This window comes from Myxine glutinosa, chromosome 1, assembly GCF_964187855.1.
Source record: "Myxine glutinosa chromosome 1, kmMyxGlut1.1, whole genome shotgun sequence".
Lineage (NCBI taxonomy): Eukaryota > Metazoa > Chordata > Myxini > Myxiniformes > Myxinidae > Myxine > Myxine glutinosa.
In genome coordinates, this window is record NC_136261.1 from 3,718,069 (window position 1) to 3,741,278 (window position 23,210).

The 23,210-nt window shown below is 49.4% G+C and overlaps 1 protein-coding gene across 1 annotated transcript in view; it reads left to right on the forward strand.

Moving 5' to 3' along the window:
- The window catches only part of TFPT (TCF3 fusion partner), a 63,928-nt gene that overhangs the window by 33,668 nt on the left and 7,050 nt on the right, over positions 1-23,210 (forward strand). Inside the window, exon 4 of the mRNA XM_078776484.1 lies at positions 7,330-7,399. Coding sequence (XP_078632610.1) covers positions 7,330-7,399 — 70 coding nt within the window. The remainder of the gene's footprint in view (positions 1-7,329; positions 7,400-23,210) is intronic.

Sequence of the window (23,210 nt, forward strand, 5' to 3'; positions counted from 1 at the left end):
TCCCATTCGTGTCTTTGTCGAATTTCCACTTGTTATTTTATTGTGTATGTGTTGCTGTGTGTTTCTAGTTGGTGTTGGTTTTCAATTTGTGCAAACTTGTGTGTAAATAAGCGTTTTCTGTTCGCACCACGTGTGCGGCCTGGTCTCTCTTGGCTTCCTCGTCGGTGTTTTGTGAATATAAGTTCTTTCCTTCGCTGTATTGCTTGTTTCTGAGATTTTCTCTTCTCCCCCTAACTTCCCCGAACATCTACCCTTGGTCTAACGTTTTAAATACAAAAAAAACCCAAAAAATTATTATTATTTCCTTCTCTCCTCACGGGCACAAGCTTGTTGTCTTGCCCCGCCCCCTTTATCTCCTTTTCTTCCACCTCTTCCTTCCATCTCCAGCTGAAACACACCCTTCCAATTCTAGTTTCCTCCATCTCATTTAACCCTTTCTCCTTTCTCTGATCCACGCCCTTATTTCAGGGACTTTTCCCAGATTGTTTTTCACGGTTTTGTTTAAATATGTTTAAACTTTCCGGTGCAGTGTCTTATTCAGTGGTTTATTACAACACGCTGTTTTTCTTCATATTTAAAAGGCTTTTTTCAATTTCCTCATCAAATCATTCCATTTCAAAAAAAAAAATCAATCTCTTAGTCATTCCTTTCTACATTCTCGAAACTCACCTTCATTCCACCCCTCCTCTATCGTTTTCAAACGGATCTCTGACTTGAAAATCACAACAAACCCAGTTTGTAATAAATGTTAGTTTTTCATTAATCATCCACTTTCTAAACTCCCCTCTCACCCCTCCCTTCCAAAACTCCCCCCTCACCCCTCCCCTTCAAAACTTCCCCCTCACCCCTCCCCTTCAAAACTCCCCCCTCACCCCTCCCCTTCAAAACTCCCCCTGCCCCACTCCTCCCCATCTAATCTCTCCCCCTACTATTTTTCTCCAATTCTCCTCCCTCCCCCCTCCTCCTCCTCAAAGCTCCCTCCTCCCCACTTCCTCTCCCTTCAATCTCATACCTCCCCCTCCTCCAACCTTCGACTTTGCCCGACAAAACAAACAACACCTCACTGTGCCTCTTCCCATCGCCATCAAACCTTTTGTCCTCCTCATCCTTCCCTTTCTCCTAACTCTTCTGCAATCTTCGACACACGACCAACTGCTCTCCCTACCTCCCCCTCTCACCCCTCATCTTAACCTACCCCTCCCCTCCCATGTCCTGTATCCGATGCTCCCCCTCCCTCTTCCTTAACGGTATGGACCTCAAACATCCAGGGCGTTCGCTCAAACCTTATTCATCTCTCCATACAGGTTGCTTCTGACAAACCAGACGTAATCTGCTTAACAGAAACTTTCCTCCTTCAAGATGTCTCTGATTCCTTAATATCTCTTCCTGGTTACTCCCTCCTTTGGTATGATAGACCTGAGCCTCGTTCTGGGGGTGGGGTTGCTATCTTTATCAAAAACTCTCTTCCTCACTCTCCTTGCACTGCCCTCTCTTCACCTCACCCCCAGGAGTACCTCTGGCTACGGCTTCCTCTCCGCTCCCACCTTTTGTTCATATGTGTTCTGTACCATCCTCCAAACAGTGATTACTCCATTTACATCTCCCTGTCTGACAACATGGACCATCTTCTATCCACTCATCCCAACTCTCTCTTCCTCATATGTGGTGATTTTAACTGTCATCATGTCATTTGGCTGGGTGTGGGTACCTCTCACACCAGCCATGGCACCTCAGCAAAGGACTTCTGTGACTCATTGGGACTGACACAATCTGTCAATTTCCCGACCCGGATCTCAGTCAATGGAGTGTCTTCTCTTCTAGACTGAGTTATGACTACCTTCCCTCCAAATGTCTGCTGCTCTTCTTCTGCTCCAATCGGTTCTTCTGATCATGTGCTTGTTAAAGTGGACATCTCTCTGGCCATTCTCGGAGAGCCTCCTCAGCGTCGACGAGTCTGACATTTCACTCAGGCTGACTGGCACGGTCTTCAAGCAGCCATCAATCATCTGGACTGGTCTCCCATCTCTACTGCCTCTGACATCAACTCTTCCTGGGAATTCTTCCAAAGCAAACTGATCTCTCTTATGCACAGATTTATCCCATCTCGTCTTCAGTTGTCATACCCTTCCTCCCGTCCATGGTACAATGAAGCTTGTGGTGAGGCAGTTGCCATGAAGCAACTTGCCTTCACCTCATGGAAGGCTAATCCAATGGAAGGCAATCTCAGTTCCTTCCACAAAGCTCGGAACAAGTGTGTCTACCCAACAGGAGAGCCAGGAAACAATATCTCTCCACTCTCAAGACTGAACTCTCAAACCTGTCTCCCTCCTCCAAATCCTGGTGGCGTCTGTTCAAATCCGTTTCTGGTGTTTGTTCCCCCTCCATCCCCTCCCTTACCTCAAATGGATACACAGTTGACACCGCACGTGACAAAGCCGAATGCCTCAACTCTGTGTTTGCCTCAAAATCTTGCGTCCCAAACCCATCTCTCTCTGTTCCCACCTTTCCCAGTCGAACCCAGCTGCTCCTGGACTCTGTGTCCTCTCCTGACAAGGTGGAGAAGTTTTTGTCAAACCTCGACTCTGAATTCAGCACCTGGACCAGACGGCATCAGCCCACGGGACCTAAAATCCTGCTCTGCCGTCCATCTCACCCTCTCTCTGTTCTCTTCAGCCTCTCTTTTGCTCAAGGTCATCTGCCATCGGCTTGGAAATCAGCCAACATTACCGCTTTACACACAAAAAATGTGCAAAAACAGATCCTTGCAACAGCAGACAAATCGACCTACTCCCAATAATCAGCAAGGGCATGGAATCAATCATCGCTTCTGACATGCCGCTCCATACCACTTCCTCTTCTCCAATGGCTTGATCTCGGATCATCAATTTGGATTCAGACCAGGTCATTCTACTCTGGACATGCCTCTTCTGCTGTCTTAACAATGGATGGAGGTCCTTAGTGCCAAACAGGAAATTAGAGCTGTCTCAACAATGGATGGAGGTCCTTAGTGCCAAACAGGAAATCAGAGCTGTATCCCTTGACATATCATGTGCCTTCGATGCGGTCTTGAAACCCGTTCTGCTCACCAAACTCTCCTCCTATGGTATCCATGGAATTCGCCACGCATGGCTTGCGGACTTCCTCTCTGGTCATTGTCAACGTGTGGCCCTGAATGGGTTTCTCTCATCTCCCCTTCCTGTTCAGGCTGGAGTTCCCCAAGGCAGTGTTCTGGGCCCTGTGCTTTTTTTGGTCTTCGTCAATGATCTGTCCGACTCTCTGAAAAATTATCTCCATCTCTTTGCTGATGAGTCCACTCTCTGCCGCTCCATACCTCATCCCTCAGATCGGCAGTCTGCAGCCTCCTCACTCTCTGCAGACCTGGACAGAATCACAGACTGGTCAAACAAGTAGAACATGTCTTTCAATCCTGACAAATCTCACACTCTTACTATGTCTCTCCAAAAAGACCAACTGGACAACCCTCCCATCTTCTTTCTCAACAATCCTCTCCAAGAAGTTCTGTCACTCAAGCTTTTGGGTCTCACTATCTGCCTTGATCTTTCCTGGGAAAACCACATTTCCAAGCTGGCCTCCAAAGCCAGTCGCCGACTGGGCATCCTCCGTCTTGCGAAGTCCTTCCTTGGCTCACCTGAGCTCCTCACCACATACAAGGCTTTCATCCGCAGCTCAATGGAATACTGTTCCCCCTTCTGGGCCGGCTCCTGCCTCACACCATCCTCGTCTTCACGCTGTTGAAACTAAAGCGTTCAGAATCATTGGAATCTCCCACGATGAAGCTAACTCAGAGGGCCTTTCACCTACTCACCGCAGGCAGGTTGGTGGTCTTTATGTCTTCTACTGACTCCTCTCTGGCCTAGCCCCCCCAGCCCCGTCTGTGCTGTGTCCCCCAAATATTCCTACAGGTCGCACAAGATCTGCCTGCAACCCTCTTATGGTTAAACTGCCAAAATCAAGACTTTCTATTCACCTTAACTCTTTCATTCCTCTTTTCTCCCGCCTCTGGAACAAACTCCCCCACTCCCTTCAATCCCACTCCTCCCTCCAGGTCTTTGAAACACCTGTACACCATCATCTCTAATCTTCCCCCATCCAAAACCTTGATCTTTTCTACCCCCGTTAATTCACCCCAGATCCACTTTTTTGAAATACCGACTTATTTTCCTGAAGTCATAGCAGTGTCCACGTGTTTTATACCTCTCCCATCCCCCACCCCCTTCCTATGCCCCCTCCCCCCTATGCTCCCTCCCACAGATCTTCCGATGTCCCTGCTCTCAAATGTTGTACTTGTGTGCTTCCCTGTCTCTCTCCATATTGTCTCCCGCTCCCTTTATCATATGGTGTATGTGTCAGTTTGTCTTTTTGTGATCAATGTTCGCTCTTTCACTTTCCTCGATCTTGTATACAAAAAAATATAAAAAATCCGCCAATGAGTGGCTCAAGGCATTGCTGCTGCCCGGTGCCAGGTTATTTAACCCATAGCTGGGATTTTAAATCGGAGTTGTTCCTCTCGTATGTGGGCTGCCATCCAAGGCTGGCGGGCCCCTTTCACCCGGAGCAATCTGGTTTTAAGGTGCCAGAAACCCACCTTTAACACCTCTGCCATCTGCTGGAAACGTGTCTGTCAAACAAAATTGAAAATCATTCCAAACAGGAAACTTGCTATTTTTAGGGCTGTTGTAAAGGACACAAAAAACATGCATGGATAACTATTTTTTTTTTTTTTTTTTTTTTTTTTGTATACAAGATCGAGGCTCGTGAAAGAGCGAACATTAATCACACAGAAAGACAAACAGACACATAAAACAAATAACATCGGGAGCGGTAGACAAGATGGGGAGAGAGGGGGAAGGACACAAACACAACATTTGAGAGCAGGGACCGAGAGACATGGAGACATCGAGAGATCTGTGGGAGGGAGAGGGCTTTGGGGGGGAGGCATGTGAAGGGGGGGAGGCATGTGAAGGGGGGGAGGCATGTGAAGGGGGGGGGGGGTGGGAGAGGTATAAACATATGGACACTGCCAGGATTTCCAGGAAATAAGTTGGAATTTCAAACAAGGTGGATCTGGGGTGAATTAGTGGGGGTAGAAAAGATCAAGGTTATGGATGGGGGAAGATAAGAGATGGTGGTGAACAGCTGTTTTAAAGACCTGGAGGGAGGAGAGGGATTGAAGGGAGTGTGGGAGTTTGTTCCACAGGCGGGAGAAAAGAGGAATGAAAGAGTGAAGGTGAGCAGTGAGCCGAGATTTCGGCAGTTTAACCATCAGAGGGTTGCTGGCAGATCTTGTGCGACCTGTAGGAATATTTGGGGGACAGAGCACAGAGAGAGCTGGGGGAGCAAGGCCGGAGAGGAGTCGGTAGAAGACAGAAAGACCACCTACCTGCCTGCGGTGAGTGAGTGAAAGGCCCTCAGAGATAGCTTCATCGCGGGAGATTCCAATGATTTTGAAAGTTTGATTTTGAAATGACTAATTTAACGTGTAAAATACGGTGCATCAACGGAGTTAAACTTCCAATTTTTTTTTTTAATACAGCAGGCCTTTAAAATCTTTATTTTATTTATGTTAAAATATATATTTGAATACTGTAGAACACAAATCTCCTCGGCACTTTTAAAACCTTACATTTAGCAGTACTTGGACAAAATATTTACGCCGTTATGCCCTGAGGGCAGAGTAACTGAACTTCAGTGTTCGCACGTCTCATGCCTTGAGGGCAGAGTAACTGAACTTCAGTGTTCGCACGTCTCATGCCTTGAGGGCAGAGTAACTGAACTTCAGTGTTCGCACGTCTCATGCCTTGAGGGCAGAGTAACTGAACTTCAGTGTTCGCACGTCTCATGCCTTGAGGGCAGAGTAACTGAACTTCAGTGTTCGCACGTCTCATGCCTTGAGGGCAGAGTAACTGAACTTCAGTGTTCGCACGTCTCATGCCTTGAGGGCAGAGTAACTGAACTTCAGTGTTCGCACGTCTCATGCCTTGAGGGCAGAGTAACTCTGAGGTCAGACAAATGTAGTGGTGACTCGCATTTCAGTACAAAATGCAAAGCAACAGTTGAAAAGACCCTTCCCATGTCCTTTTTGACATTATTGCGTTGCGTAAGGTATTCTGTGAACTGCCATTTATTTATTTTAAATTGTTTTGTCATTTTGGGAATTTAACCCAAATCATAAAAATGCTCAGACATGAACCCAACCTCAGCTACACATGTGCACCTGATGAACCACCAACCTCAACAATACACGTGTGCTCTATGAACTACCAATCTTAACAATATGTGTGCCCAATGAACTCCCATCCTCAACAACACACATGTTTCCAATGAACTACCAATCTTAACATGTGTTCCCCAATGAACTCCCATCCTCAACAACACACATGTTCCCAACGAACTAACAATCTTAACGTGTTCCCAATGAACCCACAACCTCAACACACATGTTCCCAATGAACTACCAATCTTAACATGTGTTCCCCAATGAACTCCCATCCTCAACAACACACATGTTCCCAATGAACTACCAATCTTAACATGTGTTCCCCAATGAACTCCCATCCTCAACAACACACATGTTCCCAATGAACTACCAATCTTAACATGTGTTCCCCAATGAACTCCCATCCTCAACAACACACATGTTCCCAATGAACTACGAATCTTAACGTGTTCCCAATGAACCCACAACCTCAACACACATGTTCCCAATGAACTACCAATCTTAACATGTGTTCCCCAATGAACTCCCATCCTCAACAACACACATGTTCCCAATGAACTACGAATCTTAACGTGTTCCCAATGAACCCACAACCTCAACACACATGTTCCCAATGAACTACCAATCTTAACATGTGTTCCCCAATGAACTCCCATCCTCAACAGCACACATGTTCCCAATGAACTACCAATCTTAACATGTGTTCCCCAATGAACTCCCATCCTCAACAACACACATGTTCCCAATGAACTACGAATCTTAACGTGTTCCCAATGAACCCACAACCTCAACAACACGTGCGCCCGTGAAGCGTACCGAGCAACATTGTGGTGCTTCAAACCAGCTGCCTGTGAGGATGGCCTACCCGTGCCCAGATAGTTCCTTAATTGTAAACAGCCATGCTGGTCGTGTGACGTCCTGGTTGAGCTGGTGAAAGTACCAACACAGTGGAATGCTGTTGTATGGAAAGGTCGGAGTACAAAGGTTAATTGAATGTGTGTGCCGTTAAGAAAGCCAGTTTGTGAAGAAGGGGGGGGGGGGGGGGGGCAGACCTGCTCCGTGATTGAAGTTAATTTTTATTTCTTCTTCAGGTTTTTAATGACTCGTTTGGAAGCTTTACAGGACAATTTCCACAACATTGAAATGACTCCATTGTATGAGGTACGGTGCCCCGTTGTCGGTTTTGTGTGGGATACTGTGACCCGTTGTCAGTGTTGTGTGGGATACTGTGACCCGTTGTCAGTGTTGTGTGGGATACTGTGACCCGTTGTCAGTGTTGTGTGGGATACTGTGACCCGTTGTCGGTTTTGTGTGGGATACTGTGACCCGTTGTCGGTTTTGTGTGGGATACTGTGACCCATTGTCGGTTTTGTGTGGGATACTGTGACCCGTTGTCGGTTTTGTGTGGGATACTGTGACCCGTTGTCGGTTTTGTGTGGGATACTGTGACCCGTTGTCGGTTTTGTGTGGGATACTGTGACCCATTGTCGGTTTTGTGTGGGATACTGTGACCCGTTGTCGGTTTTGTGTGGGGTGTGATTAACCATTGTCGGTTTTGTGTGGGATACTGTGACCCATTGTCGGTTTTGTGTGGGATACTGTGACCCGTTGTCGGTTTTGTGTGGGGTGTGATTAACCATTGTCGGTTTTGTGTGTGGTGTGATTAACCATTGTCGGTTTTGAGTGGGGTGTGATTAACCATTGTCGGTTTTGTGTGGGGTGTGATTAACCATTGTCGGTTTTGTGTGTGGTGTGATTAACCATTGTCGGTTTTGAGTGGGGTGTGATTAACCATTGTCGGTTTTGAGTGGGGTGTGATTAACCATTGTCGGTTTTGTGTGGGGTATGATTAACCATTGTCGGTTTTGTGTGGGGTGTGATTAACCATTGTCGGTTTTGAGTGGGGTGTGATTAACCATTGTCGGTTTTGTGTGGGGTGTGATTAACCATTGTCGGTTTTGTGTGGGGTGTGATTAACCATTGTCGGTTTTGAGTGGGGTGTGATTAACCATTGTCGGTTTTGTGTGGGGTGTGATTAACCATTGTCGGTTTTGAGTGGGGTGTGATTAACCATTGTCAGTTTTGTGTGTGGTGTGATTAACCATTGTCAGTTTTGAGTGGGGTGTGATTAACCATTGTCGGTTTTGTGTGGGGTGTGATTAACCATTGTCGGTTTTGAGTGGGGTGTGATTAACCATTGTCAGTTTTGTGTGTGGTGTGATTAACCATTGTCAGTTTTGTGTGTGGTGTGATTAACCATTGTCAGTTTTGTGTGGGGTGTGATTAACCATTGTCGGTTTTGAGTGGGGTGTGATTAACCATTGTCAGTTTTGTGTGTTGTGTGATTAACCATTGTCAGTTTTGTGTGGGGTATGATTAACCATTGTCGGTTTTGAGTGGGGTGTGATTAACCATTGTCAGTTTTGTGTGTGGTGTGATTAACCATTGTCGGTTTTGAGTGGGGTGTGATTAACCATTGTCAGTTTTGTGTGTGGTGTGATTAACCATTGTCAGTTTTGTGTGGGGTATGATTAACCATTGTCGGTTTTGTGTGTGGTGTGATTAACCATTGTCAGTTTTGTGTGGGGTGTGATTAACCATTGTCAGTTTTGTGTGTGGTGTGATTAACCATTGTCGGTTTTGTGTGGGGTATGATTAACCATTGTCGGTTTTGAGTGGGGTGTGATTAACCATTGTCAGTTTTGTGTGGGGTGTGATTAACCATTGTCGGTTTTGAGTGGGGTATGATTAACCATTGTCGGTTTTGAGTGGGGTATGATTAACCATTGTCGGTTTTGAGTGGGGTATGATTAACCATTGTCAGTTTTGTGTGGGGTGTGATTAACCATTGTCGGTTTTGTGTGGGGTATGATTAACCATTGTCGGTTTTGAGTGGGGTGTGATTAACCATTGTCGGTTTTGAGTGGGGTATGATTAACCATTGTCGGTTTTGTGTGGGGTATGATTAACCATTGTCGGTTTTGAGTGGGGTATGATTAACCATTGTCGGTTTTGAGTGGGGTATGATTAACCATTGTCGGTTTTGTGTGGGGTATGATTAACCATTGTCGGTTTTGAGTGGGGTATGATTAACCATTGTCGGTTTTGAGTGGGGTATTGTCGCGTGACTACCCTTGGTGAACACCGTAGGGTAACACGGATGACCGATTGCGAGACTTTACACTCCCGAGGCGAAAACTCAATGGCGGATTCAAGCTCAACACAAAGTTAAACGCGCGGGAGGCCAGACGCAACGAGCTCCACAGCCTTATCTATTAAAATGAAACACCCAGGAAACTGCGTTCAAATATGTACAGAAAATAATATAAGGATTTATTATTGAAAAGTAATAACAGTGAAAAAAAACACGCGCCGGTAATACTAATAACTAAATCGGGACGTCCCCACACGACTGATATCAAACACAAAACGAGGGAGATTAATTACGAAAAGAACACGTCACGTCGTTCAAAATGTACGCGGATTCGGGCTTATCTGGTCTTTCGTCGTCTTTGTGGCTGCCGTCCAACACCGCTCCTTTCGGCCCGATCGCACACCTCGCTCCAAGTTCCACGGCCCTCTGCGTCCGCCTCCAAGCACCACCAGGCCTCGTCGGTCCAACGGCCCACACACACCACGAGCTCCTTTGCTCCAACGGTCCACCGCAGGGCTGCACGAAGCAACCAAAACCAAGTGCCAACTGCCAACTGCAACGAGCTGTGGTCACGAATGTTCAACGAACCGTGTCCTGTGCCAACTCCGACGAACTGTGCAACGAACCGTGTCCTGTGCCAACTGCCACGAACTCTGGTACGGAACTGTAACAACGAACTCTGCGACTCAACTCTCTCAACTCTGGACTCCACTCGAACTCCGAAATGGCGTCCGACCGTCGCCTATATTGGTGGCCGATGACGTCACATTGGCGCGCTCCTCAGCCAATCATAGCCTCCCAACTCGCCCAGGTCACGCCCTCTGCGGCATGCGACTCCTGACATCTCCCGTCCGTGACCCCGCGGTCCTGGTGTAACACGTGCCAGCGAGGTTGGTAGGCCTTTGAGGTGCGCAGGCGAGGTTTGTAGGCCTTCGAGGTGTAAACGGTGGCGGTGTATTGTGGCGGTGTTCTTGGCCTGGTGGTGCCCATTTATTACGAAGTCAATGTCAGGGAAAGGGAATTATTTAATGTTGCACTAAGGACCTAACTAATGTTTATGTGGTTTGCAGTGCCATAAAGGACAAAGGTTTGATTACTAGGTGATACTCACAGGGGCGTTACCTTTAATCCCTCACTATTTAACACTCGAATCTCCAGGTAGATCCACACTCATACATCTTACCCCGACAACCGCCTGAACATCAATAACTTATTACATGTAGAGTCCCTGTCACGACAGCCGAATACCTACCTATTCAGATCTACCTAGCTCTAGATGTTGCATTACCAAATTCATAACACAGCCCCCCCCCTGGAACCGTAGCTCCTGCAAGGTTCACCGCAGGCGCTACCATTCCAGCCTTAACACTTACTGTCACACACTTAATTAACCTATGAAATAAATCAGGAAGGGCTGTGGGAAGTGAGTCGGACTACCTACCTACACTTCCTTAACATGCTGAACCCCTTAACCATCATGCAAGTATGTACATCTTCTTCGTTGTTCCTGTGGAGGGAGGAAACAACAACACACAACACTAACTTAACCACAAAACTTAACCATCTTCCCGAACTCAAAACTCTAACCTTTGTACATACCCCGGTCTACAGACCGCGTCCCCCGGTGGATGCCACAAGACTCAACCTTACCTGCGGGGCCATCCCCAATGCATCCCCCTAAATTTCCTCGGGCCCTGTCCAGATGTTACAGGTGAGTGACACGGCTCGGTGGATTTCGCCCACATTCATGCTACACAGACCCCTTAACCACTCATTCTCATTCCATAGGTCATCAAGGCATTTCAAAAATCAACAAAGCACTTATTTCAATACACCCCCTGCAGGACCATGGCATTGATGTCATTCACGTGTGTGTGCATTCCTCAACTAGGCAGCGGGGAGGTACCGCACAAAAAGATGGTGGGGGCGCATCAGGCTGTGGTGCCCGCAGTCCCAAAAACAAGTCAACCGACTTACAAATTCATTGCCCCCCCCCCCCCTTTACCTCTTGGCCCCGTGACAGCCCAACAGCCCCTTTCCGCCGTTACCTCGCCGGTGAGGGTCTCCACACACACCAGGCTCCTTTGCCTCCTGCTTTCGCGCAGCAACACGGGTCACCGGGGGACTTCCTCACCCCGCGGCGCCCAACCAGACCCTCCACCGACGAGCTCCAATTTCCAGTTACCACCGGCTGCCAGGGGTAATTGCCGCAGAGGGGGGCCCGCAGGCATCGCTCCTCAGAGCTTGCTCTGTACCTGCGGACACACACACCTTCCCCACCCATGGTCCCCAAAACACACTTCCTCCCCCGCTGCCATTCAATTCTCCACACAACTCAGCACAATTCAGTACAATTCATAGATGGTGTAAAAGGTGTTACAAGGCTTGCCATGGCCTGCCAATGTGAAATCCCATTCACAGTTCGAATCATTAAATCCTTACACCTTTCCATTAGCACATTTCCAAAAAGCACAATTTATCGCCCCTCATTATCTCCAATAATCATCACTCACTCTCCAGGTTCCACTCTCACGACCACATCAAAACACCTAACCACAATACAAAAACATACGCCACCCACAAGACACTGTGGCTCCCATTCCATCCCCTCACCGGCCATGTCATCACTCTCACCCGCCTCCCAACTCCAAATTACATGTCCCCAATTTCCCAAAGCAAATCCTGAAGCCTGGGACAGTACTCCTCAAAACACTCACCTCAAGTGCAGGTAGTTGCAGGTTGGTCAGGTCCAAGAGTGTCATCCACCCTTCACAATCCCAAAATTTCACATTGGGCCTACCAAATACTTCCAAATTTCTCTTTTGTCCCCACTACACTGGCAGGTATGTGGATCCGCATCCAACGGTGATCATCACTACACAACTACCTGTGGCCACGACAGCTCTGCACCTCTACCGTGCAAGGGTCACCGGGACAAGGTGAGCAGTCAAAACGCCAACATGGCCCATGAGTGTCCATAAGGGTGCGACCCACCATCCATCCTTCGGCCCCCCTGCGAGGAACACAGCTGCAGCAGCCCCAGCTGGCCAATGTGGTGAGCACTTGCTGCCACAACACACACTACCGCACACACAACCTCGGCCCTGGGGGGCACGGTCGCAGTGCGTGGCATCCCTACAGCCACGTCCCCTGCACCTCCCCATCATCCCCCAGTCCGACTACAGAACTGCAGCCCCCCAGTGCTCACCCACACTTGACCACACCAAGGTCCAGTCAACAGCCATGCTCCACCAGGAGACCCACCCAGAAGACATGGTCCACACACCTCGGACACGCACAGCACCACGTTGACCCTCAGGCTACACAACTACATCCCCATCATCCCGCGTCCCAAATATCAGCACAGTTGCCCCCGCAACCAGTTGAAAGCTGTGTCTTGCTACCCTATTAATTTCATCACAGCCTCCAACACTTTGGTCTACACACCTGGATCAATAATGGCGTCACTATACAGTGTCCACCATGGCATTTCAAAATCCACCCTTAAATTTCCATCTAACCCACAGATTACCCATGCCAACCATTTGTCACATTTTACTAACCTCACCAAAGAAGGATGCTTTGCCATACACATGCCAGCCGAGCATGGCCCATATGCTCGGCTCGTTACACATCTCCCGATTCACATCCCCATGGCTCTCTTCCCAACCCGAGAGTCCATAAATCACAACGGAGCATCTGTGGAAGGTCACTCACACCATCACGTTCCACAGATGCCCCAATGGTTGTCCGGCAGGCTATCTCCATCCCTGTCCATTCGGTTTGACCCGCGTCCATAGACCAACCACCATGCCAGGTCACCACATGCTGGTTGTCCCAGAGTCCCTGGAGGAGAGTGCCAGGCCGCATGCCCGGGTGGTCACCACATCAGTCCCAAGTTGGCCGTCCGCAGTGCCACCACCAAAGCGCGACCCACAACACCTCCCCCTAGTGGTCCTCAATAAATGCCAACCCAGACTTGAGAAACCACCTCGGACCCCTCTGGAGGTCTTAACCCCCACCAGGGTCCGGTGACCCTGCCGGCCCGAGCCACCAGCTCGGACGGCGCCCCGACGGACAAGGGACGCCACACTCCACCAGACCCCCCGTGGGACCCAGGTCGTACCTCGACACCCAAGGCTGGACCCCACGTCCAAATCTCGCCATCACAGCCCCCCAGCTGGCCGGCATACCCAAATTTTGAAAGGGGCAACTTTTGCCCGAGGCCATCACCCATGACCTCTCCATGTCCAAATCCCGCAGCCCGGGGACCAATCCCAACCATGGCTGCTCCAAATCAAGTTCCCATTGTAATTTTATTTTAAATTTTATTTTACAAATTTTCATTCCCACCGCCAAACCGCAGCTGCAGGGAACAACCTCTACCACCGGTTGTTCTGCCCCTCCCTGCAGTTGATCCAAATTCCCTACAGGGACCAAATCTCCAGAAGCTCTATCTCCCGATCCTCCAAGATCCAAATCCAGCCCGGAGCCAACACACTCCCCCAACTGGTTGTCCAATTTTGGAGCCTCTGTTTCCAAATAGCAGTGTACAGTGAGCGTCCCCTCGGTCATTCCAACCACCTCCTCGGACCAACTCACCTCATCTCCCAGGCTCCTTTGGGCCTGAACAAGCTCTACCTCCATGGGACTGTCACAGGTCTCCAGCCGCTGGATCAAATCATCCTCATCATTACAAATCATTCCTGGCCCCGCCAGGCTTTGATCAATATCCCCAATAAATACCCGGTCCGGCTCTATCGCATGGACCCCCAAAAACTCTACCCCCTCTTGCTCCGCACCACCGCCCTGGTGCTGCACAATTTCAAATTCATCCCCCGGTTGGGGTGTTGTGACATCCACACGGTCCCGATAAACAACCAGGCCAGAATGTGGGAAACATTCCCCATTTGCTTTATCAATTCGAGCATTTGTGGCACCAATCTGACCCTCCAACTTTTCCCCCATTTGGACAGCCTGCGTCACGCCCTCTTCTATTTTCGACATTAATTCCTCCCGTTTCAATTCAATTTCCACCCCTATGGCTTTTTCCATCTCCCCCATTTGAGTTTCTACTTTACCCTCAAATTTCCCCAGTCTGTCCGTAATTTGGTTTTGCACTCTCCCTTCTATGCCATCAATTCGTTCCCCCAGCTGCTGTGCCATTTCCCCAATTTTTCCTTCCATACTGTTTTCTAACCCCTCTAACCCATTTTTCACTCCCTCTATCTGATTCTCCTGGGCAGCCATTCTATTTTCTACCCCCATTAACCCATTTTTCACCTCTTTTATCCCGTTGTCTAACCCCTCAAAATTATTGTCTAACTTCCCGATTTTCTTGTCTAACTCCTCAAAATTATTGTCTAACTTCTCGATTTTCTTGTCTAACTCCTCAAAATTATTGTCTAACTTCTCACCAGTACCCCTCGCTTCGTCCCTCATTATCCCCATTTGGCCCTCTAATCGCTCACCCTGAGCATCCATCCGGTTCCCCAATCGCTCACTCTGAGCCCTCATGTCTCCCCGAATTTCTGCAAGGTTTCGCTCACCCTCGGCCCTCTGAGCATTTATTAAATTTACTATGGTCTGGAGATCTATCGGGGCCGTCCCACCGGCGGGGAAAGTTCCAACGCTATCCTCCTTATCCCCCATTTCCGGCTCACTCCCGACGCTGACGGAGGCCTCGCTGCGCACCTCCATTTCGTCGACCTCCGACATCCGCCTTTCGGAAGGTTGTTTCCCGCGCGCGTATTTATTTTAATACCAAAAACACAATTTAAATTTGACGAAGACGCGATATCGCGCTCCGTATGCCCAATTGATTATTAAATTTCTCCGCCTCGCCTATACAAATTTTGCGTTCGAACGTCGGACGCAATGTACGCCCGACCGTGTCGATGTCTCGCCGCGGACAAAAAAAATTTGTCCGACGGGTTCAAATCCCACTCCTGACACCACTTGTCGCGTGACTACCCTTGGTGAACACCGTAGGGTAACACGGATGACCGATTGCGAGACTTTACACTCCCGAGGCGAAAACTCAATGGCGGATTCAAGCTCAACACAAAGTTAAACGCGCGGGAGGCCAGACGCAACGAGCTCCACAGCCTTATCTATTAAAATGAAACACCCAGGAAACTGCGTTCAAATATGTACAGAAAATAATATAAGGATTTATTATTGAAAAGTAATAACAGTGAAAAAAAACACGCGCCGGTAATACTAATAACTAAATCGGGACGTCCCCACACGACTGATATCAAACACAAAACGAGGGAGATTAATTACGAAAAGAACACGTCACGTCGTTCAAAATGTACGCGGATTCGGGCTTATCTGGTCTTTCGTCGTCTTTGTGGCTGCCGTCCAACACCGCTCCTTTCGGCCCGATCGCACACCTCGCTCCAAGTTCCACGGCCCTCTGCGTCCGCCTCCAAGCGCCACCAGGCCTCGTCGGTCCAACGGCCCACACACACCACGAGCTCCTTTGCTCCAACGGTCCACCGCAGGGCTGCACGAAGCAACCAAAACCAAGTGCCAACTGCCAACTGCAACGAGCTGTGGTCACGAATGTTCAACGAACCGTGTCCTGTGCCAACTCCGACGAACTGTGCAACGAACCGTGTCCTGTGCCAACTGCCACGAACTCTGGTACGGAACTGTAACAACGAACTCTGCGACTCAACTCTCTCAACTCTGGACTCCACTCGAACTCCGAAATGGCGTCCGACCGTCGCCTATATTGGTGGCCGATGACGTCACATTGGCGCGCTCCTCAGCCAATCATAGCCTCCCAACTCGCCCAGGTCACGCCCTCTGCGGCATGCGACTCCTGACATCTCCCGTCCGTGACCCCGCGGTCCTGGTGTAACACGTGCCAGCGAGGTTGGTAGGCCTTTGAGGTGCGCAGGCGAGGTTTGTAGGCCTTCGAGGTGTAAACGGTGGCGGTGTATTGTGGCGGTGTTCTTGGCCTGGTGGTGCCCATTTATTACGAAGTCGATGTCAGGGAAAGGGAATTATTTAATGTTGCACTAAGGACCTAACTAATGTTTATGTGGTTTGCAGTGCCATAAAGGACAAAGGTTTGATTACTAGGTGATACTCACAGGGGCGTTACCTTTAATCCCTCACTATTTAACACTCGAATCTCCAGGTAGATCCACACTCATACATCTTACCCCGACAACCGCCTGAACATCAATAACTTATTACATGTAGAGTCCCTGTCACGACAGCCGAATACCTACCTATTCAGATCTACCTAGCTCTAGATGTTGCATTACCAAATTCATAACAGTATGATTAACCATTGTCGGTTTTGAGTGGGGTATGATTAACCATTGTCGGTTTTGAGTGGGGTATGATTAACCATTGTCGGTTTTGAGTGGGGTATGATTAACCATTGTCGGTTTTGAGTGGGGTATGATTAACCATTGTCGGTTTTGTGTGGGGTATGATTAACCATTGTCGGTTTTGTGTGGGGTATGATTAACCATTGTCGGTTTTGAGTGGGGTATGATTAACCATTGTCGGTTTTGTGTGGGGTATGATTAACCATTGTCGGTTTTGAGTGGGGTATGATTAACCATTGTCGGTTTTGAGTGGGGTATGATTAACCATTGTCGGTTTTGAGTGGGGTGTGATTAACCATTGTCGGTTTTGTGTGGGGTATGATTAACCATTGTCGGTTTTGAGTGGGGTGTGATTAACCATTGTCGGTTTTGAGTGGGGTATGATTAACCATTGTCGGTTTTGAGTGGGGTATGATTAACCATTGTCGGTTTTGAGTGGGGTATGATTAACCATTGTCGGTTTTGAGTGGGGTGTGATTAACCATTGTCGGTTTTGTGTGGGGTATGATTAACCATTGTCGGTTTTGAGTGGGGTGTGATTAACCATTGTCGGTTTTGAGTGGGGTATGATTAACCATTGTCGGTTTTGAGTGGGGTATGATTAACCATTGTCGGTTTTGTGTGGGGTGTGATTAACCATTGTCGGTTTTGAGTGGGGTGTGATTAACCATTGTCGGTTTTGTGTGGGGTGTGATTAACCATTGTCGGTTTTGAGTGGGGTGTGATTAACCGTTGTCGGTTTTGTGTGGGGTGTGATTAACCGTTGTCGGTTTTGTGTGGGGTGTGATTAACCGTTGTCGGTTTTGAGTGGGGTGTGATTAACCATTGTCGGTTTTGTGTGGGGTGTGATTAACCATTGTCGGTTTTGTGTGGGGTATGATTAACCATTGTCGGTTTTGAGTGGGGTATGATTAACCATTGTCGGTTTTGAGTGGGGTATTGTCGCGTGACTACCCTTGGTGAACACCGTAGGGTAACACGGATGACCGATTGCGAGACTTTACACTCCCGAGGCGAAAACTCAATGGCGGATTCAAGCTCAACACAAAGTTAAACGCGCGGGAGGCCAGACGCAACGAGCTCCACAGCCTTATCTATTAAAATGAAACACCCAGGAAACTGCGTTCAAATATGTACAGAAAATAATATAAGGATTTATTATTGAAAAGTAATAACAGTGAAAAAAAACACGCGCCGGTAATACTAATAACTAAATCGGGACGTCCCCACACGACTGATATCAAACACAAAACGAGGGAGATTAATTACGAAAAGAACACGTCACGTCGTTCAAAATGTACGCGGATTCGGGCTTATCTGGTCTTTCGTCGTCTTTGTGGCTGCCGTCCAACACCGCTCCTTTCGGCCCGATCGCACACCTCACTCCAAGTTCCACGGCCCTCTGCGTCCGCCTCCAAGCACCACCAGGCCTCGTCGGTCCAACGGCCCACACACACCACGAGCTCCTTTGCTCCAACGGTCCACCGCAGGGCTGCACGAAGCAACCAAAACCAAGTGCCAACTGCCAACTGCAACGAGCTGTGGTCACGAATGTTCAACGAACCGTGTCCTGTGCCAACTCCGACGAACTGTGCAACGAACCGTGTCCTGTGCCAACTGCCACGAACTCTGGTACGGAACTGTAACAACGAACTCTGCGACTCAACTCTCTCAACTCTGGACTCCACTCGAACTCCGAAATGGCGTCCGACCGTCGCCTATATTGGTGGCCGATGACGTCACATTGGCGCGCTCCTCAGCCAATCATAGCCTCCCAACTCGCCCAGGTCACGCCCTCTGCGGCATGCGAATCCTGACATCTCCCGTCCGTGACCCCGCGGTCCTGGTGTAACACGTGCCAGCGAGGTTGGTAGGCCTTTGAGGTGCGCAGGCGAGGTTTGTAGGCCTTCGAGGTGTAAACGGTGGCGGTGTATTGTGGCGGTGTTCTTGGCCTGGTGGTGCCCATTTATTACGAAGTCGATGTCAGGGAAAGGGAATTATTTAATGTTGCACTAAGGACCTAACTAATGTTTATGTGGTTTGCAGTGCCATAAAGGACAAAGGTTTGATTACTAGGTGATACTCACAGGGGCGTTACCTTTAATCCCTCACTATTTAACACTCGAATCTCCAGGTAGATCCACACTCATACATCTTACCCCGACAACCGCCTGAACATCAATAACTTATTACATGTAGAGTCCCTGTCACGACAGCCGAATACCTACCTATTCAGATCTACCTAGCTCTAGATGTTGCATTACCAAATTCATAACACAGCCCCCCCCCTGGAACCGTAGCTCCTGCAAGGTTCACCGCAGGCGCTACCATTCCAGCCTTAACACTTACTGTCACACACTTAATTAACCTATGAAATAAATCAGGAAGGGCTGTGGGAAGTGAGTCGGACTACCTACCTACACTTCCTTAACATGCTGAACCCCTTAACCATCATGCAAGTATGTACATCTTCTTCGTTGTTCCTGTGGAGGGAGGAAACAACAACACACAACACTAACTTAACCACAAAACTTAACCATCTTCCCGAACTCAAAACTCTAACCTTTGTACATACCCCGGTCTACAGACCGCGTCCCCCGGTGGATGCCACAAGACTCAACCTTACCTGCGGGGCCATCCCCAATGCATCCCCCTAAATTTCCTCGGGCCCTGTCCAGATGTTACAGGTGAGTGACACGGCTCGGTGGATTTCGCCCACATTCATGCTACACAGACCCCTTAACCACTCATTCTCATTCCATAGGTCATCAAGGCATTTCAAAAATCAACAAAGCACTTATTTCAATACACCCCCTGCAGGACCATGGCATTGATGTCATTCACGTGTGTGTGCATTCCTCAACTAGGCAGCGGGGAGGTACCGCACAAAAAGATGGTGGGGGCGCATCAGGCTGTGGTGCCCGCAGTCCCAAAAACAAGTCAACCGACTTACAAATTCATTGCCCCCCCCCCCCCTTTACCTCTTGGCCCCGTGACAGCCCAACAGCCCCTTTCCGCCGTTACCTCGCCGGTGAGGGTCTCCACACACACCAGGCTCCTTTGCCTCCTGCTTTCGCGCAGCAACACGGGTCACCGGGGGACTTCCTCACCCCGCGGCGCCCAACCAGACCCTCCACCGACGAGCTCCAATTTCCAGTTACCACCGGCTGCCAGGGGTAATTGCCGCAGAGGGGGGCCCGCAGGCATCGCTCCTCAGAGCTTGCTCTGTACCTGCGGACACACACACCTTCCCCACCCATGGTCCCCAAAACACACTTCCTCCCCCGCTGCCATTCAATTCTCCACACAACTCAGCACAATTCAGTACAATTCATAGATGGTGTAAAAGGTGTTACAAGGCTTGCCATGGCCTGCCAATGTGAAATCCCATTCACAGTTCGAATCATTAAATCCTTACACCTTTCCATTAGCACATTTCCAAAAAGCACAATTTATCGCCCCTCATTATCTCCAATAATCATCACTCACTCTCCAGGTTCCACTCTCACGACCACATCAAAACACCTAACCACAATACAAAAACATACGCCACCCACAAGACACTGTGGCTCCCATTCCATCCCCTCACCGGCCATGTCATCACTCTCACCCGCCTCCCAACTCCAAATTACATGTCCCCAATTTCCCAAAGCAAATCCTGAAGCCTGGGACAGTACTCCTCAAAACACTCACCTCAAGTGCAGGTAGTTGCAGGTTGGTCAGGTCCAAGAGTGTCATCCACCCTTCACAATCCCAAAATTTCACATTGGGCCTACCAAATACTTCCAAATTTCTCTTTTGTCCCCACTACACTGGCAGGTATGTGGATCCGCATCCAACGGTGATCATCACTACACAACTACCTGTGGCCACGACAGCTCTGCACCTCTACCGTGCAAGGGTCACCGGGACAAGGTGAGCAGTCAAAACGCCAACATGGCCCATGAGTGTCCATAAGGGTGCGACCCACCATCCATCCTTCGGCCCCCCTGCGAGGAACACAGCTGCAGCAGCCCCAGCTGGCCAATGTGGTGAGCACTTGCTGCCACAACACACACTACCGCACACACAACCTCGGCCCTGGGGGGCACGGTCGCAGTGCGTGGCATCCCTACAGCCACGTCCCCTGCACCTCCCCATCATCCCCCAGTCCGACTACAGAACTGCAGCCCCCCAGTGCTCACCCACACTTGACCACACCAAGGTCCAGTCAACAGCCATGCTCCACCAGGAGACCCACCCAGAAGACATGGTCCACACACCTCGGACACGCACAGCACCACGTTGACCCTCAGGCTACACAACTACATCCCCATCATCCCGCGTCCCAAATATCAGCACAGTTGCCCCCGCAACCAGTTGAAAGCTGTGTCTTGCTACCCTATTAATTTCATCACAGCCTCCAACACTTTGGTCTACACACCTGGATCAATAATGGCGTCACTATACAGTGTCCACCATGGCATTTCAAAATCCACCCTTAAATTTCCATCTAACCCACAGATTACCCATGCCAACCATTTGTCACATTTTACTAACCTCACCAAAGAAGGATGCTTTGCCATACACATGCCAGCCGAGCATGGCCCATATGCTCGGCTCGTTACACATCTCCCGATTCACATCCCCATGGCTCTCTTCCCAACCCGAGAGTCCATAAATCACAACGGAGCATCTGTGGAAGGTCACTCACACCATCACGTTCCACAGATGCCCCAATGGTTGTCCGGCAGGCTATCTCCATCCCTGTCCATTCGGTTTGACCCGCGTCCATAGACCAACCACCATGCCAGGTCACCACATGCTGGTTGTCCCAGAGTCCCTGGAGGAGAGTGCCAGGCCGCATGCCCGGGTGGTCACCACATCAGTCCCAAGTTGGCCGTCCGCAGTGCCACCACCAAAGCGCGACCCACAACACCTCCCCCTAGTGGTCCTCAATAAATGCCAACCCAGACTTGAGAAACCACCTCGGACCCCTCTGGAGGTCTTAACCCCCACCAGGGTCCGGTGACCCTGCCGGCCCGAGCCACCAGCTCGGACGGCGCCCCGACGGACAAGGGACGCCACACTCCACCAGACCCCCCGTGGGACCCAGGTCGTACCTCGACACCCAAGGCTGGACCCCACGTCCAAATCTCGCCATCACAGCCCCCCAGCTGGCCGGCATACCCAAATTTTGAAAGGGGCAACTTTTGCCCGAGGCCATCACCCATGACCTCTCCATGTCCAAATCCCGCAGCCCGGGGACCAATCCCAACCATGGCTGCTCCAAATCAAGTTCCCATTGTAATTTTATTTTAAATTTTATTTTACAAATTTTCATTCTCACCGCCAAACCGCAGCTGCAGGGAACAACCTCTACCACCGGTTGTTCTGCCCCTCCCTGCAGTTGATCCAAATTCCCTACAGGGACCAAATCTCCAGAAGCTCTATCTCCCGATCCTCCAAGATCCAAATCCAGCCCGGAGCCAACACACTCCCCCAACTGGTTGTCCAATTTTGGAGCCTCTGTTTCCAAATAGCAGTGTACAGTGAGCGTCCCCTCGGTCATTCCAACCACCTCCTCGGACCAACTCACCTCATCTCCCAGGCTCCTTTGGGCCTGAACAAGCTCTACCTCCATGGGACTGTCACAGGTCTCCAGCCGCTGGATCAAATCATCCTCATCATTACAAATCATTCCTGGCCCCGCCAGGCTTTGATCAATATCCCCAATAAATACCCGGTCCGGCTCTATCGCATGGACCCCCAAAAACTCTACCCCCTCTTGCTCCGCACCACCGCCCTGGTGCTGCACAATTTCAAATTCATCCCCCGGTTGGGGTGTTGTGACATCCACACGGTCCCGATAAACAACCAGGCCAGAATGTGGGAAACATTCCCCATTTGCTTTATCAATTCGAGCATTTGTGGCACCAATCTGACCCTCCAACTTTTCCCCCATTTGGACAGCCTGCGTCACGCCCTCTTCTATTTTCGACATTAATTCCTCCCGTTTCAATTCAATTTCCACCCCTATGGCTTTTTCCATCTCCCCCATTTGAGTTTCTACTTTACCCTCAAATTTCCCCAGTCTGTCCGTAATTTGGTTTTGCACTCTCCCTTCTATGCCATCAATTCGTTCCCCCAGCTGCTGTGCCATTTCCCCAATTTTTCCTTCCATACTGTTTTCTAACCCCTCTAACCCATTTTTCACTCCCTCTATCTGATTCTCCTGGGCAGCCATTCTATTTTCTACCCCCATTAACCCATTTTTCACCTCTTTTATCCCGTTGTCTAACCCCTCAAAATTATTGTCTAACTTCCCGATTTTCTTGTCTAACTCCTCAAAATTATTGTCTAACTTCTCGATTTTCTTGTCTAACTCCTCAAAATTATTGTCTAACTTCTCACCAGTACCCCTCGCTTCGTCCCTCATTATCCCCATTTGGCCCTCTAATCGCTCACCCTGAGCATCCATCCGGTT